This window comes from Cynoglossus semilaevis, chromosome 8 (genome assembly GCF_000523025.1).
Source record: "Cynoglossus semilaevis isolate Cse_v1.0 chromosome 8, Cse_v1.0, whole genome shotgun sequence".
In the NCBI taxonomy this organism is placed as follows: Eukaryota; Metazoa; Chordata; class Actinopteri; order Pleuronectiformes; family Cynoglossidae; genus Cynoglossus; species Cynoglossus semilaevis.
The window spans coordinates 4,976,090-4,990,257 of NC_024314.1; the positions used below are offsets into that span (position 1 = coordinate 4,976,090).

Consider the following 14,168-nt stretch of genomic DNA (forward strand, 5'->3'; position numbering starts at 1 on the left):
CTTCATAATGGTTAAAGAGAAGAAATGGTGCCACCTTCTGGATGTTTCCAATGTAGCAGTAGACTCGAACCAGAGACAGGAAATCCTCAGCACGTTCATAATAAAGTAACGCAGTGTCCATGTCCGATTGACTCTCCAGGTACTGAGCCCACCACTTGTAGATGCTCCTGGAGGGAAAATTAAAAAATGATAAGATGTGGATGTTTAAAAAAAAAAACCCAAAACATGTCAACACCAGTCTATTGACCAAGGACCTAGGAAAAAAAAAGATTTTACTTGTCTTTCATTTTGTTGACATAGATCTCAAGAGATGCCGCATCATCCTGGAGCATCCTGGGAACTTCAGCCCTGTGCGTTTCTGAGTTCTCATAACTGTAATAACAGAAAGGCTCATGATCACACTAGTGTAACTCAAACACACAGTTAGTTCATTCTTAACTGTGTCTTACAATGCCAGGGCCAGTGTCTTGTTTCCAATAGACTCCAGGTATTTGGCATAACTGTAGTAGGTGGTGCGCAGGTGGATGCGGTCCTGGGTTTCTGCCGTTTCTAGAGCTTTCTGCCACTGACCGGAGGCCTGGTAGAACTTGTTCAGAAGGTCGTAGCGTTGACAGGACTTGTACAACTTTTCTGCATCTTCCTGTTAGAGAACAGTGACTTGTTTAGAACAATGAACTGTATTTGATTGGGGAAAAAAAAGGTAGTGTCGAAGGAGCAACAGGATCATCACTAAGCTACGACTAGGGAAGATCTGTCCGTGAAAGCTCCCTCCTAATGCGGACACACTTCTGGTACTATAGGAGACAGGAACACGTCTCACCACCATGCCCAGTTGAACTGCCAACATTGCCACTTGTGCGTCTGGCTCAGGCTCGGCCTCTGCCTCCTTTAGAGCTTTAGCTGCTCTGGCGTTTCCCATATTCCCCAGGCACACACGTGCTACATCCAGACGGCAGGTTTTCACACACATCCTGGCCATGTTTTCCCAGACGGCTTTACTACAGAGAAGAAAAAACAATCAATCTAAACACCAATAATTTAATCAACACAAAGGATAATAATATGAAATACAGTTGACTTGATTTCCACCTCTTGATGAGCTTGATTGACTTGAAGGCTTCGTCCATGTCTCCGATGGTCAGGTAGAAGCTGAAGTTGAGCATGGCATCACGAGTGGACTTCTCACAGTTCTCCAGGCCCACAAAGTCCCTGAGAGCTCTCCTGGAAACCATCTGAGGGAACTGAGTAGACGCTCCGTTGGACGGCTGTGTTGGATGAAGAGGTGCTGCTGCCTCTGTTGGACTTGGATCCTTCTCACCAGGCTGTAACAAATAATGTCACATGTAAAACATATGATTCAAAAACAACACTAAGCTTGTTTTAGGATAGAGGTTCACAGCAATGTACGAAAACACAGGTCATTCACATCAGTACCACAGAAGTAACAGTACTAAAACACATCACAAACTAAATCTAATAATCGACACCAGCTTCAGGGCAAACAGAGAAGAGAAAGATCTAGATGTAGAACCATGGTTCTCTTCAACAGACAGTGAGGGACAGATACTCACTTCTGGCTCATAGACACCAGCCCTCCAAAATAAAAGCTTGTAAAAGAGTGTTTTAGAAGTTTTTGTTACAAGAACAGCAATGAATATGGATTTAGGGAATGTCAAACCACTTCATCCCAGACAAACCAGGCAGTGAACAAACACACACCCGCAGAACTCCCGGTGCTCACCTTGCAGCTGAAATAATAGTAGGGCACGTCCAGAGCCAGAAGAGCCTGGAGGCCTGAAGGTTTAAGGTAACAGTCCTGCAGGAGGAGCCCATGTTCCTGTGTACAGAAAAGTGTGACCACCGACACGTCCACCTAGGAAAATAAAGACACAAAAAAGTCCACTTTGCATTTACTTAAAGTACTGAGCCCCAGTGGAAACAGAGTTTTAAAAATGCCTTCTTTGTTCAACACAATTTTGATTTTTGAAGCTTGAACATTCGCCAAATATATATTCAACTTCACCAAATACGGGATGAAAAAATCTTGAGATTATAATTTTATCGCTGAAGGAGTGAAAGTAAAAACAAACACTTTGGCGAAGGCACGTCTAATCAGCATAGACCTGGATAGTACACAGCAAATATTTTTCTATGTATTTGGACAAGAATAGAAGTTTTATTTTCCTGGAGCACGTTAAAACTTTATCTGTTCATGGTAGAAATCTGTACCATATCCATGGACGTCACTGATGACGAGTCAGAGCTGATTGGCACCGTCTCACACACAAACAGACGAGGTTCACTCTCATCCCAGAAGTGAGACACAGGGCATCGACCACTGAGCTCCGGCCCCTGAAACTGCTGCCTGGAAAAAAGCCAGAGGAGAGGGAGGAAGTCATCATGAGGAAAAACAAAACAAACCAACATAAACCTTTAGAAATATTGTCAGAAAGCAGTGAAGTCACCTTTCACTGTCTTCGGAATGGGATATACCACTGGAGGGTCTCCCAGTGAAGAAGTCAAAGTGTGTCACAGTGTCCATTTCAATGTCGTAGAAGTACACTTTGTGATCCGGCCGACCGTTGACCTGATATGAAACAGTTTAAATCAGAGTCACATTAAAAAACAGTTTTGGGAAAAAACAGCCAAAGTGTCACATCTCGCACCTGAGAGATAAGGACGCTGACTTGGCTGCCGTTGGCGTTACACTTGACGGACCTCAAGGCGCCCAAATTGATGATGTGTTCAGATAAATTCTTAGCACTGCAGTGAGCCTTAGCATCTCTTTGAAAACACAAAACAAAATTTACCAGGAATAATGATCCATTTAGGTTAATTTGTACATTTTATCCATACACATCGTACCTCCTGGAGAGGTCGAAGACTCTGATGTGAGCTGTGTCTGTACCAACCACCAGGTAAGACTGACACACACTGAGCAGCACAGGGTTTCCCTCTGCTTTAGTGAAGGTCAGCAGCTGCTTCACTGTGCCCTGAAGTAAAAAACAAACAAACCTTACCTTTACTTTTTTTGTTGAAACTCCATTACTTAAAAAATGTTTTATTTCTTATACTTCATACTTGACATCTTTTTAGTGGTAGGTAAATCTGCCCTTTGTTTTATTAGTGTTTTACTAGTGCATTTACTGCCTATTTTTAGTGTTCAACTAGTTACAAGTTTATCTGAATTTTGACCAGAAGATTTAAAGTTGGGCAAACAAACCTGTGGCGTGCGGATCTGGACCCTGTTGGGTTCAACCGTGTAGATGTTCTCACCATGTGCAGCTACGATATGGGAGTCACAAGGAAACGATCCTGGAAAATCACAAAGAGGAAAAAAAGAAAAAAAAAACTGTACTGCCAAATCTGATGTGTTATACTGTCATAAAAACATCTAAAGATGAATGTGGCTCAATATTTTACCCAAGTTTCGTAGAACTGTCCCTGTTAGCTCGTACACGGAGACCTGCCGCCCACTCCACACAGTCACAGAGTCCTGTTAAAGGTCAAACACACACAGTTACTAACAAAAAAAATTTATTTTTAAAAATAGGTCAAACTTCTAGTTTCCATTTCATCATTACCTTGGTCACACACACTCCCTTGATGTGTATGTCGGACAGCAGTGCCAGATGAGACCCTGTGCTGAACTGACTGATGCTGAGCTGAGTCGGAGTGAGCTGAACAGCAGCCAGCTGCTGACTGAAGTGAGCTGACATTACATGTTCACACAGGATGAGCACCGTGTTGGTGTTGTTGGCAGCCAGAAGATTCAGGCTGGAGCCCCACTGTGGTGCAGTGATACATTAATGTTACCATCTCCATTTTCTGGTGTTTAAATGCTGTCAGTCCAGACTGTACCTGCAGCTGAGTAACATTTCCTTGTATCTCTGTGGGTGTCTGTAGTTTCCACTGGACACTAGTGTCAGTTTTGCTGCTGCCTGGCTGAGTCACCATCCTCCACAGCGCTACACGGCCGAGGCTGGTGCCGGCTGCCAGCATTTCTGAGGAAGCCACCAAGTTATAATAAGGATTTATTGGTCACAAATACTAAACCTTTTTTCCCTCATTTATCACTCCCTGAAAACAGATGATGACCTGACATGGTGCCATCCAATTACAAGTCAGTTGTCAGAGATGATTAACCCATTTAAAAGTTAGAAAAGGTGGTGTGCAATAAAATGTGCTGTCAAAAATTGTTGTTACCTTTTGCTGCACAGTGGGACACACAGTTGATCATTTCTCCTTTCTCAAACCCCAGTGTTTCATCCAGAGATAAAATATAGTTTTCATCCCGTTCCAGGTCCCACAGCCTGCAAACAAACATTTCAAACTGAAAAAACTGAAAGATATTTGGTTAATAAACAGCTGTTTGATTGAGTAAGGATACTGAGAGGGGTTATGATGATGGTTTTGCTTAAAGACTCAAATCAAAGTCAGTGCAGAGACCTGAGTAGAAAAACTGAAAGTGAATGTATCTATATATATATAACTATATATGTATATATATAACTGACCTGATGACATGTTCACCTGCCGCTGTGATGAGAAGACTGTTATTTGTCCACTCGATGTTCATGTTCTGCCCGGTCTTACTGCTCAACTTCACCTGTCAGGACAAAAAATGACAAACAAAATTAATGTTGTATAAATATAAAATAAATTATTGCTTGTTTTTAAAATGCTGGTGTATTATAATAAGTAAATACTGAATAAGAAGTGGATATTACAGTATATTGTCAAATGTAATTTGCATATAAAACATGGCTATTTTAAATGAAATGTCATAAAAATGTCTCCACTGATGATGACTGTATACCTTCATAAACTCCTGAGCTCCTCCCTCAGGTCTCAGTGTGTACTGTGACAACATCAGAGTGTCTGTGATCACACACAGAGCTTCTCTCTTATCCAGGTAGAACAGTTTTTTGATGGAACCCTCTACACTGAGAAGTGTGCTGCTCTTACAGTGTTCATCCACATTGTGGACCTTACCTGAATAAAAGGAATAGATAAAAAAATAGTGATATCTGCTGCAATACGGTGGTAATGCAGTATAGAAACAACTGTAAACCTCACCCTCCGCAGTGCTGACGTAGAAGACGAGTCCCTCCTGTGGACCCATCTTTAGAGGAGCTCCCTTCCAGCTGAACATGTCCAGAGCATTATCATCTCCACTCACTGATGCTCGTGCTAACTTCGCTACATCACTGTATGTTTTGGAATGAAATAATTTGTGTTAGTACTGTTTTCTTTCGACACAGTTGTTAATTCGAGCGGCGAAAGAACAACAACCCTGTACGTACACTCCAGGTGAAGTAGGTCTGAAGGTGCAGCAGGTTAGAGGTTTATGATATTCATGTTTCACCAGATGGTTTCCCTGAAGTCTTCCTCTGGGATCAACCTTCCATACAGCTAAAACTCCAGCCTGTCGGTGAGAAGAAACGTTTCAATATCCAGATGAGATGTTTATATACAACTCACTTACTATAACTAACCAGCTCTTGTGCACTAAGACACAATTTACAGATAGAAAGTGCATCAAGAACAAATCTGAACACTGTAGTGTGTACTGGTGAGACGAGACAACTGTCTATGAAAACAAATATTTTATACAGTTTTAAAATATCAATACAAAACTCCAATAAACAATAGATAACCATATTTTTAATGTACCTTTAAACATAAAGATGAAACTAAAGAAAAGAAGAAGAGTGTGTTACATAGTGTTAACACACTAACCTGATCTCCAGTCACCAGACGGCTTCCTGAGCTGCTCCACTCTATCACCGTGATAGCGGCTAGGTGTGTGCTGGAGAGGACAGTTTGATCTCCTGAGGGGTGTGTCAGCACCATGACCTCTCCATTCTCCCAGCCCACTGCCAGCACTGGCTTCAGTGGATGCCAGCGCAGTACTGTGGGCTGGTGGGGACGTCCTACATGGCAGCTCTCCACAAACTCCCCCTGAGTATCAACACAGGTTAAAGTACACAACTCTCACCACCAAATACAAGGCCAAAAGCTTAGTGTTTGAATTCACCTGCTGCAGATACAGATCTACTGTGCCCCCAGTGGTGGAGCTGCTGGAGGCCACCGCCAGTACGGGAAGAGCTGAGTGCCAGTTTACTTGGGAAGGAAGCCCATTGCTGTCAGGAGCCTCAATACGGTGGTCAAAATACACCGCCATGTCCCCACTGTTCCACTCTGAAATAGAAAGAGGTTGTTTTTTTTAAATCTACAGTATAATTCTTTTTTTTTATTTGCCATTTCAACTTTGCCATTTCACAATCATTATTCTCTGATTGTTCTCCACATACTTCAGTGAGTGGAGGACTTTTCTTAAATTTAGTTTATTTGTCATTCATTACTGTTTTGGCAGTTATTCTAGGCTCTTTAGACAAATCAACAATTTTAGAACTTTTGCCTTTTACCTCTGTGATTTATATGCCATGTGTGTTAAAACATTTTATACTAGACGATATTTACTGTTTTATTTATTTTTTCACTATTTTGCTTTTCTTTATATCAAGGAATTGTCCCTAATGGAGAATCCCATATCCAAGTGAAATTTAAAGAGTTAGAGCATCACTATAGTGAAACACATCAGGGTTCTGCGCCAAGGCTCCATAAATAAATCAATTCGTACAAATTTCTAGCCTCTGCATTTTTTTTTAGAAAAAGCTTTTTTTTTGGTCAGTGTTTAAACAACACATAGTTTCTTAATTAAGTAAGTGTGTTGTAAAAAGGACTAAGGCCATCACTTAAGATATATTTGTGGGGTTATTACTTAAGCTTATGTGTGATTTTCATCAATTTCTAGTAGCGTTTACCATTTAGCTTTTTAATGCACAGTAAATAGTTATGTCAACACAACTGTTACATATTAAAATGAATAGGGAGCTAACAATTTACATAAAGTGAATGGTTAGCTCCCCAAGCGAGTACACCTAACATTTAAGCTGTTTTGCTGATTACGGGACAGCTGGTTAGCTTTGGCTGCTAAAGCTAAGTGAGCTAACCAAAGTTAGCATGCACTGTCAAGCCCCACTGCCATAAAATGGGTAAAAACACATCGCATTCTGTCATTTCAAACTCACCTCGCCTGTACTTTTCTCTGTTCAATATTTACTGGCTTATTAAAAATAAAAACAGTTAAAACACCGAGTGAAACTCGTTTGTGAGTAGCCTCCACTGCTAACATCAAGCGTCTCTTCTAGTTGCCCCTGACAACCTCAGTGGGTCCTGTCAAGGGGAGGAGTGACGGAAAATAACGAGTGCTCTTCGAGTTTTACCGAAATTGGGGTTGCCAGATTCAATAAGGTTAAACATTTCCCAGTGTTTTTATACAAGAAAAGCTAATACCATGTACCAAATAAATATATTGAATTTTAATGATTGTGATTTAGTCTACAAAACTTATCAGCTTTAGTCAGGTATGAGTTAGATAATATTCAGGGAATTTTAGAAAAAGTTAATTCAGACAACGTCATCATAGATTTACAGAGGGAAAAAAACATCAGAGAGGCTACAGGCTGAACAGCTAAAAAGTACTTGATGACATACAGTATGCCAATGATGCTAACTAAAAAGCTAATTTTCACACCCCAATCATGGATTATTACATTAAATTACCTGTAAAATAAAGTTACGATGGACATTTATTAAAAAAAAAAAAAAAAGTAATTGTCCTTCATCTTCACTTTAAGGCATAACATAATGTCAAGGCCCTTAAACAAAATTTCTCCTACAAAATAATTCTGCTTTAAAATGTTTCATTTTCTGGAAACATGGTGTGTGTCACCTGAGGAAGTAGCACTGTAGTATAAATACTTGCATGCACGTGGAAATTCACAGGATGTCCTTTCCAAAGCCAACTGCCAGAGCACAGAGAGTTGTCTTTAACACAGGAAAGAGTCCGAAATGGATTTCCTCATGATTCACTCCTTTATTAGTCTACAGAAATAGAAATAAGTTTCCACTGAAATTTTAATCTGGTACTTTTTTTTCATTTATGTATAAACAATACGAAGAACATTTCCAGCAGACTATCTTTTCCCGAATGTAGGTCTAGGTTTTGTGCAGCTGGGGCGAGCAGCTCTGCAGTCTGAAGGATCTCCTCGTATGTGACATCATTGCCAGTCCAGTTCTTCTTCTTTACATAAAATTCCAATTTTTGCCCCACCATCATTCAGGGTTATTGCAAAATTGGAAGCAAAAAAAGAGAAATTGTTCCTTATGTTTTGATCAGGATTTCAGACTAAGTGCTTGTGGATCCTCTAACTGTTTCTTCAGATTCTTATCCAGCAAAACCAGACTCTGTACAGCCAGGCTGCGACAGTCAGAGTCAGGGTCTCCTTCAGCCACATCTGTGAAACAAAAACAATACGAAGACACAGTTGTAGTCGTGGTTTCAAAAGCCTTGACATTAGGCACTGAAATCCTGCACTTCATGATTCCAAATTCTGGCATTTCCTGAGCACAATCACCCATCGTGTTTATCCGTAGCTGCGACATTTTAGTGTCAGAGCGTAACTGATGTTATTTGCCGGACAGGAAATCATGGTTCCTTACCTTCTTCCCTAATATGTTTGGTCCAGCTGCAAATGTACGTGCTGTGGATATGACTAATTCAGGGAACATCCTGACACAGTGTCACCTGCAGGTGTGAGTCCATTTACAGGAATCTACTCTTTTCTCATCATTAGTAAAATATACTGCTCCTTAACTTTACTCACGAATCAATCCTGAAATAAACGATTATGAAAGTAAGCCAACCACTGCGTTCATGAAGGAGAGCACAGATTCTACATCACCCTAAGCCACAACAGTTTGTTTTTTACCTGCCAACCAGGACCTGGCCTCAAACAGCTGATCACTGAGCTCTAACAGCAGGTTCTGACTGGGCATGCTCAGGAACACAGAGCACACGGAGAAGAGGACGCCTCGTCTCACCATCCTGTAAAAGAGACAAATATAAGGGTAACTTGACAATCGAGTCTGAGAATTAATCGGTACACATGCACACATATGTGCGTATAGTATTTACTGTATATTTATATATGTAAATATATACATACATTATTAAAAAATAATCATATGGAATATATGATGAAATATATTGTATTTTATAGATTTATGAAATATATTGAATAACACAAATTCATGAACATTGTTCCTGTTTTGGTGATTCTTTCTGACTGCAACAGAGGTTCGCTTACTTTATCAGTCAGTTAAGGATACTCACTGGTCAGTATGGTAGCGCACTGCCCACACAAAATCAAGTAAAGCACGGCCCATCTGTGCAGCCACCTGAATATTAAAAAAATAGCAAAATTGAACTCAATGTTCAATTTTATATTGAATTTTATAAGGTCAGTTTATAAGGTCAGTTAATCATTTTTAGAATGTTAAAAATTACAAGCTCATACCGGAGCATTGACTGCCAAATGCATGAAGAGGCCCAGGGTATGAATTAATCTTCCCAGAACCAAGTGGTCTCCACCCAGGAGGTCAAATGTTGCTTGAGGCCTAGAACAAAAAAGTTAATTTAACATTAAAAACAGTAAAAAAATACAAAACACTGTTGCTGTTGCTTTAGGTTTGCAGAAAACAACACACCGGTCATAATTCTTGAGCAGTGGAAAAAAGAAGTGTCCTGCAACTGGAGCATATCTGTTAGGAGTGGCCTTGGTTGGAGGCATCGCTGGGCCCTGCAAGTATTGAGATTATTATGTAAAATTAAATAATGTTTATAAGCAAAATAACAGATAAAAATATTTAGAAAATTCTCATACCTTACTGAAGTGTTTAGTTTTGCTTTGAATCCGTTTCTCAACAACCTGTCGCCAGTTGACAGCGTTGTCACCAGGATATGGAGTCAAATCTGTGTTAGCAGGGCTTATGGACAGATGTCGCTTTTCAGTGATTGGCTGAGAAAGCTCCTGAGCTGCCAGAGCCAGAACCTAAGAAGTCAGCACAGAGACACACTTATTTAAATGAAAAGATAAAAAATCTAATTTGTCATTTGATTTATTTGGTGTTGGTCTAAAGGTCTTTACCTCCAAAATGTCCAGTCGCTGGCGAAGGCTGTAATTTAAAGAGTAGAACTCTGAAGTCAAATACTGAGTCACCTACCAAGGAGCAAATAGACAATATGAGGTAAACAAAATGGGAATAAAAGTGCATTTCACACATTTCCTGGTAAACAGCGCTGAGGTAAGGTGAAAGGTCATACAGGAAGACAATCAGTGACAATGAGAGCCACCAACGATCTCTGTCTCAGAGCCAGGAAGTCCCTGGTGTTGTATTTGTCCTCCATGTGAAGAAGCACCTTGGTAAACTGAACACTGATCTAAAAAAACAAAAAGAAAACACAAATATAAACGTTGGATTATCAATAAAAAAACTCAAGAATATTGTCTCAAACTGCTCTATCGGCTGAAACCAGGTCGTCGTACCTCTCTGGTGGCAAAGGCGTTTTTCCTGAGCAGACTCTCAGCCACTTTCAAACTCAGCTCCACACGCTCCGTGTCCTCAGACGAGGTCAAAGCTGGAGAAGAGAAGAAGTTCAAAAACACTACATTTTTACCAGTTTAAAGATCAGTTTAAATTAAAGAGATAAGATTTAAGAAGTCCTACTTTCCAGACAGTCTCGCAGGTAGCGAGGTGGCGATGCTTGAGTCATCTCCACATCTCCTGACATATCATAGGGTGTCAGCTCATCGTCACTGGATCAACAACATCATCAAAGTCAAAGACACCAAAGAAATATATCATCAAGTATAACTTAACTAGTATTGATCCTACCTGTCCAGGTCAGAATCAGGATCAGTTTGTGATGACCGAGGTTCTGGATTATTTTGAGGTAATTCTTCAGTTTCTTCATCATCAACAACTCTGCAAAGATCAGATTTAATCAATCAATGTCTACGTGCTTTGCATTGCATTTTGTCCACACATCTCATGATAATGATATAAATGAGATATAAACTGAGATTAAACACCAACCTGTTCATAGTCTCAGACTGTGTTTGTTCACTTGAGTCTGCAGGATTCATGAGAGACAGCAGTTCTTCTGTGAGCTCATCGTGATCATACTGCAAATCAACACAAAAGTCGACACCTTTGTTATAACTGCATTTCCATTGTGTACATTGGCGAGCAGCTGTTTTTATATTGCCACTACTGCCTCACATTCGGGACGAATGAACAACAATAATTTACCTCCCGACCCCAAAAAAAACCCCTTACCTCAAATTTGAGTTTGGTTCCGTTGATATTCATGCGAGCGCTCACGCACTCTCCCACCACCATACCCACACGCCTGATGTTCACAACATTACTGTCCAGGTGACTCTGCATGCCTCCCAGCATACACTGGAGCAACTCTGGGGAAAGAAAGAAGAACACAGCATTTTGAAGCAGTGCGAAGTAGAGAAGAAAGAGTTGTAGTCCTGGTATCATTTTTTTAGTGATACTGATGCTCTATCAAGATTTTCAGAATCATACCTGATCGCAACTCCTGTAACTCTGAGTCTGTCAGCAGGCTCACTGTCAGCAACAAGGCCTTGCTGACATACAGCTGCTGCTCCAGAGGTGTGTGCTTCACTGCACTGGGGTTAGCCCAGGCCTGTGACACAGACCGTAGCACCTAGGAAAACACACAGAAAGGTGTCAGATCAACAAAACTTAAACTTAAAATGACCAGATATTTGGCCAGATCAAAAAAATGACCTGCAAGAGCAACGGCCTCCGATCTCTGTCCGCTGCCAGGTGACCCAAAATAGTTCTTAAAACCTGAGTCTGGAGGACAAAAAAAGACAGTCCTCGATTGACATCATATTTAGAAACAAGACTTAACTTCTTGTCATGGTGAAAGTGATTTTCTACCTCATATTTGTACTGTAGTAGTAGCAGTTTATGAGTAATGATGAATTGGGCCTTTCTATTTGTTAACACTAAATTTCCAATAATTCGTCCCAAAGATTCAGGCCTGAAAAATGACACAGGAAGCTTGGGTCATTATACGCAATGAAACCAACAAAACATGCTCTCAGTCAGTTATGGGCTTCATCATCACCGGTCATACCCATTGACTGCCTGCACCAATCCAGTGAACACACTCTCAATCCAACGCTGGGGAACATTCTCTAGCAGCTTCCAGCAAACTCTCTGCCAGATCATGTCTGAGCGAGTAGAGGCGGACAAACGAGGAGCCATAACTGCCAGGACCACAGCTGTCAAGACACAAAACAAATGTTTTGACAAAAGTTTCTGCTTGATACATTCAAACAAATTAACAATCACATGGGGCTTCTGAAAACTTAAATATTACATATTAGAGTATTCAATCTTATCTTGGAAACAAAATACCCTAAACTTATTTTCCTATGGCAAAATATTATTATTTTTTTAACCACATAAAACATAATAAACTTACTACTCTGTCCTTGGACACACACTTTTCCTAGTGTCTGAGCCACAAATGTTAAGGAGCAGTCTGTTCCATCTGTTAATACATGATAAAAAAAATGTCAAAGTATGTTTAATTCAATTTCTTATTTCATTGCTGCACATGTGTCCTTACCTTTGAGAGCCTGGCAGGTCTTCTCCAGGGCAGTGAGCATCTCCTCGGCAAGTAACATGTAGTACTGCTGGGGGAGAAATAAGGGCCTGCTGTTGGGATGTAATCTGTTGGCAGTGATGTCTGGCAGTGACACTATGCGCCCCAATAAAGTCTCTCTGAGCTGGTGGGAGTCGGACGGCGTCGTGTCAAGACAACGAGACCACAGCAACTCAGCAAGACCACCACGCTGTAGGAACCTTTCCAAAATGCTGGTCAAGTGGTCCAAACTGGTGCTGGGTCTATAAACGACAAAATAAGTAAATCAACTGACAAAATAACCTTGGCTTTAGTCTTTTAGTCAGACTTACTTTAGTGCACAAATTCCTTCCATCAGCCCTAGCAGAGTCTGCTCCGGAGGACCATGTAGAAAAAGACCGTCCCATACTTCTGTTTTCTGGGATGCTATGAACCTTTGCAGCCAGTCCGCCTGGATTTGACTGATCAGGAGCTGAAGGGTTCGTGTATAGTGAGCTCTCTTGAACTCTGACTGATGAGAAGAACTGGTTGTGTTCTCCGTTCCATCATTCAAGTAAGAGTGTAGTGTGTGTAGAGCAGCAGTCACGTCATTGTCGTCTGTGGATGAAGTGATTGTTCGGAAACACTGAGCCACAACTAGACGGACTTCAGCACTGTCAGTGCTCGTTTCCATTTTGAAAACAGAACTGCAAATACTTTTAATTTCCAATTAACAAACTAAAATTACACAATGAATTCATGTTTCCTTCCCTAGTATTCAATGGGATAGACATATGCACAAGAAAATATTGGAAACATAAAACGTCCCGACTATAAAAGGTTTAAAATATAAAAGCGCCACAAAATATACAACTATCAACGGAAGATATTCCCTTTTGGCAGCTCATGATGTTAAATACGTTATTTCTACCGCGGATTTGTCGCATGTCGCCTGGCTTCACGTCCTTCGTCAAAATACGTCCTAAGTGAAAACGGAATTGGTGCAAAGGTTCCGGGAGAATGTTTCCGTTGCGCCATCAGAAAAAAACAAAAATCAAAGACACACACTTTTAATGCTGAAAGGGATCTGGGTAAATACATTTTCAAATAAAACACGTTTTAAGTTGGATTTATTAGTATTTGTTTACGTTAACGTTTTACATAGATTTGGATCTTGACGTCTTCATTGTTCTAATAGGTCCGTGTTGGATCAACAATGTTTACTGACCCCAAATATTAATATATATATATTATATATATAGATAATAGAGATAATTGTTTTCTCCTGTATGCAGTATATAATTATATTAACAACTGCATTTTCATCGGATCCATTAAAAAGCATACTTTTAAAGTGTGTCCGGCTTCAAAATACGTCCAGTTTGTTGTAATTGATTTAATGGTCTGGTGGACATCGTTCAGTTTGGTCAAAAAATACAAATTCTATTATTTTATTATAAAAACAAAATTTAAGTTGAGGAGCCTTTTTATTTTATCGAGATGCATACTTTTTATCGTCTGGAACTGAATTTACTACTATACCACTAGGTGTCGCTAAATCCCACCGTGAATTTTACGTTTTGAACTA

The 14,168-nt window shown here is 40.3% G+C and overlaps 2 protein-coding genes across 3 annotated transcripts in view; both read right to left on the minus strand.

Annotated features, from left to right (window-relative positions):
• The window catches only part of ift140 (intraflagellar transport 140 homolog (Chlamydomonas)), an 11,305-nt gene extending 3,518 nt beyond the window's left edge, over positions 1–7,787 (minus strand). For both annotated transcript variants that reach the window (XM_008314176.3, XM_025057726.1), the window contains exons 1-22: positions 7,098–7,787; positions 6,041–6,204; positions 5,743–5,964; positions 5,307–5,428; positions 5,080–5,210; positions 4,820–4,995; positions 4,518–4,609; positions 4,207–4,313; positions 3,862–4,004; positions 3,585–3,788; positions 3,424–3,496; positions 3,224–3,315; positions 2,866–2,993; positions 2,667–2,784; positions 2,466–2,587; positions 2,230–2,365; positions 1,742–1,873; positions 1,090–1,322; positions 821–998; positions 450–640; positions 277–372; positions 35–167 (exon numbers count right to left, since the gene is read on the minus strand). In XM_008314176.3, the coding sequence (XP_008312398.1) occupies positions 35–167; positions 277–372; positions 450–640; positions 821–998; positions 1,090–1,322; positions 1,742–1,873; positions 2,230–2,365; positions 2,466–2,587; positions 2,667–2,784; positions 2,866–2,993; positions 3,224–3,315; positions 3,424–3,496; positions 3,585–3,788; positions 3,862–4,004; positions 4,207–4,313; positions 4,518–4,609; positions 4,820–4,995; positions 5,080–5,210; positions 5,307–5,428; positions 5,743–5,964; positions 6,041–6,187 (2,976 nt within the window). In that variant the 5' untranslated portion in view covers positions 6,188–6,204; positions 7,098–7,787. The remainder of the gene's footprint in view (positions 1–34; positions 168–276; positions 373–449; positions 641–820; positions 999–1,089; positions 1,323–1,741; positions 1,874–2,229; positions 2,366–2,465; positions 2,588–2,666; positions 2,785–2,865; positions 2,994–3,223; positions 3,316–3,423; positions 3,497–3,584; positions 3,789–3,861; positions 4,005–4,206; positions 4,314–4,517; positions 4,610–4,819; positions 4,996–5,079; positions 5,211–5,306; positions 5,429–5,742; positions 5,965–6,040; positions 6,205–7,097) is intronic.
• Positions 7,788–7,921: 134 nt separating this feature from the next.
• On the minus strand, positions 7,922–13,627 carry telo2 (TEL2, telomere maintenance 2, homolog (S. cerevisiae)). The gene is made up of 20 exons (XM_008314177.3): positions 12,934–13,627; positions 12,587–12,864; positions 12,440–12,508; positions 12,089–12,236; positions 11,890–11,992; positions 11,734–11,802; positions 11,509–11,650; positions 11,251–11,387; positions 11,008–11,096; positions 10,807–10,896; positions 10,639–10,727; positions 10,458–10,549; positions 10,235–10,351; positions 10,059–10,130; positions 9,795–9,962; positions 9,619–9,710; positions 9,429–9,528; positions 9,245–9,309; positions 8,841–8,956; positions 7,922–8,366 (listed from the first exon to the last, which is right to left on the minus strand). Exons 1-20 carry the CDS (start codon positions 13,272–13,274, stop codon positions 8,245–8,247), a joined length of 2,499 nt encoding a protein of 832 aa, XP_008312399.1. The 5' UTR covers positions 13,275–13,627; the 3' UTR covers positions 7,922–8,244.
• Positions 13,628–14,168: the final 541 nt, after the last annotated feature.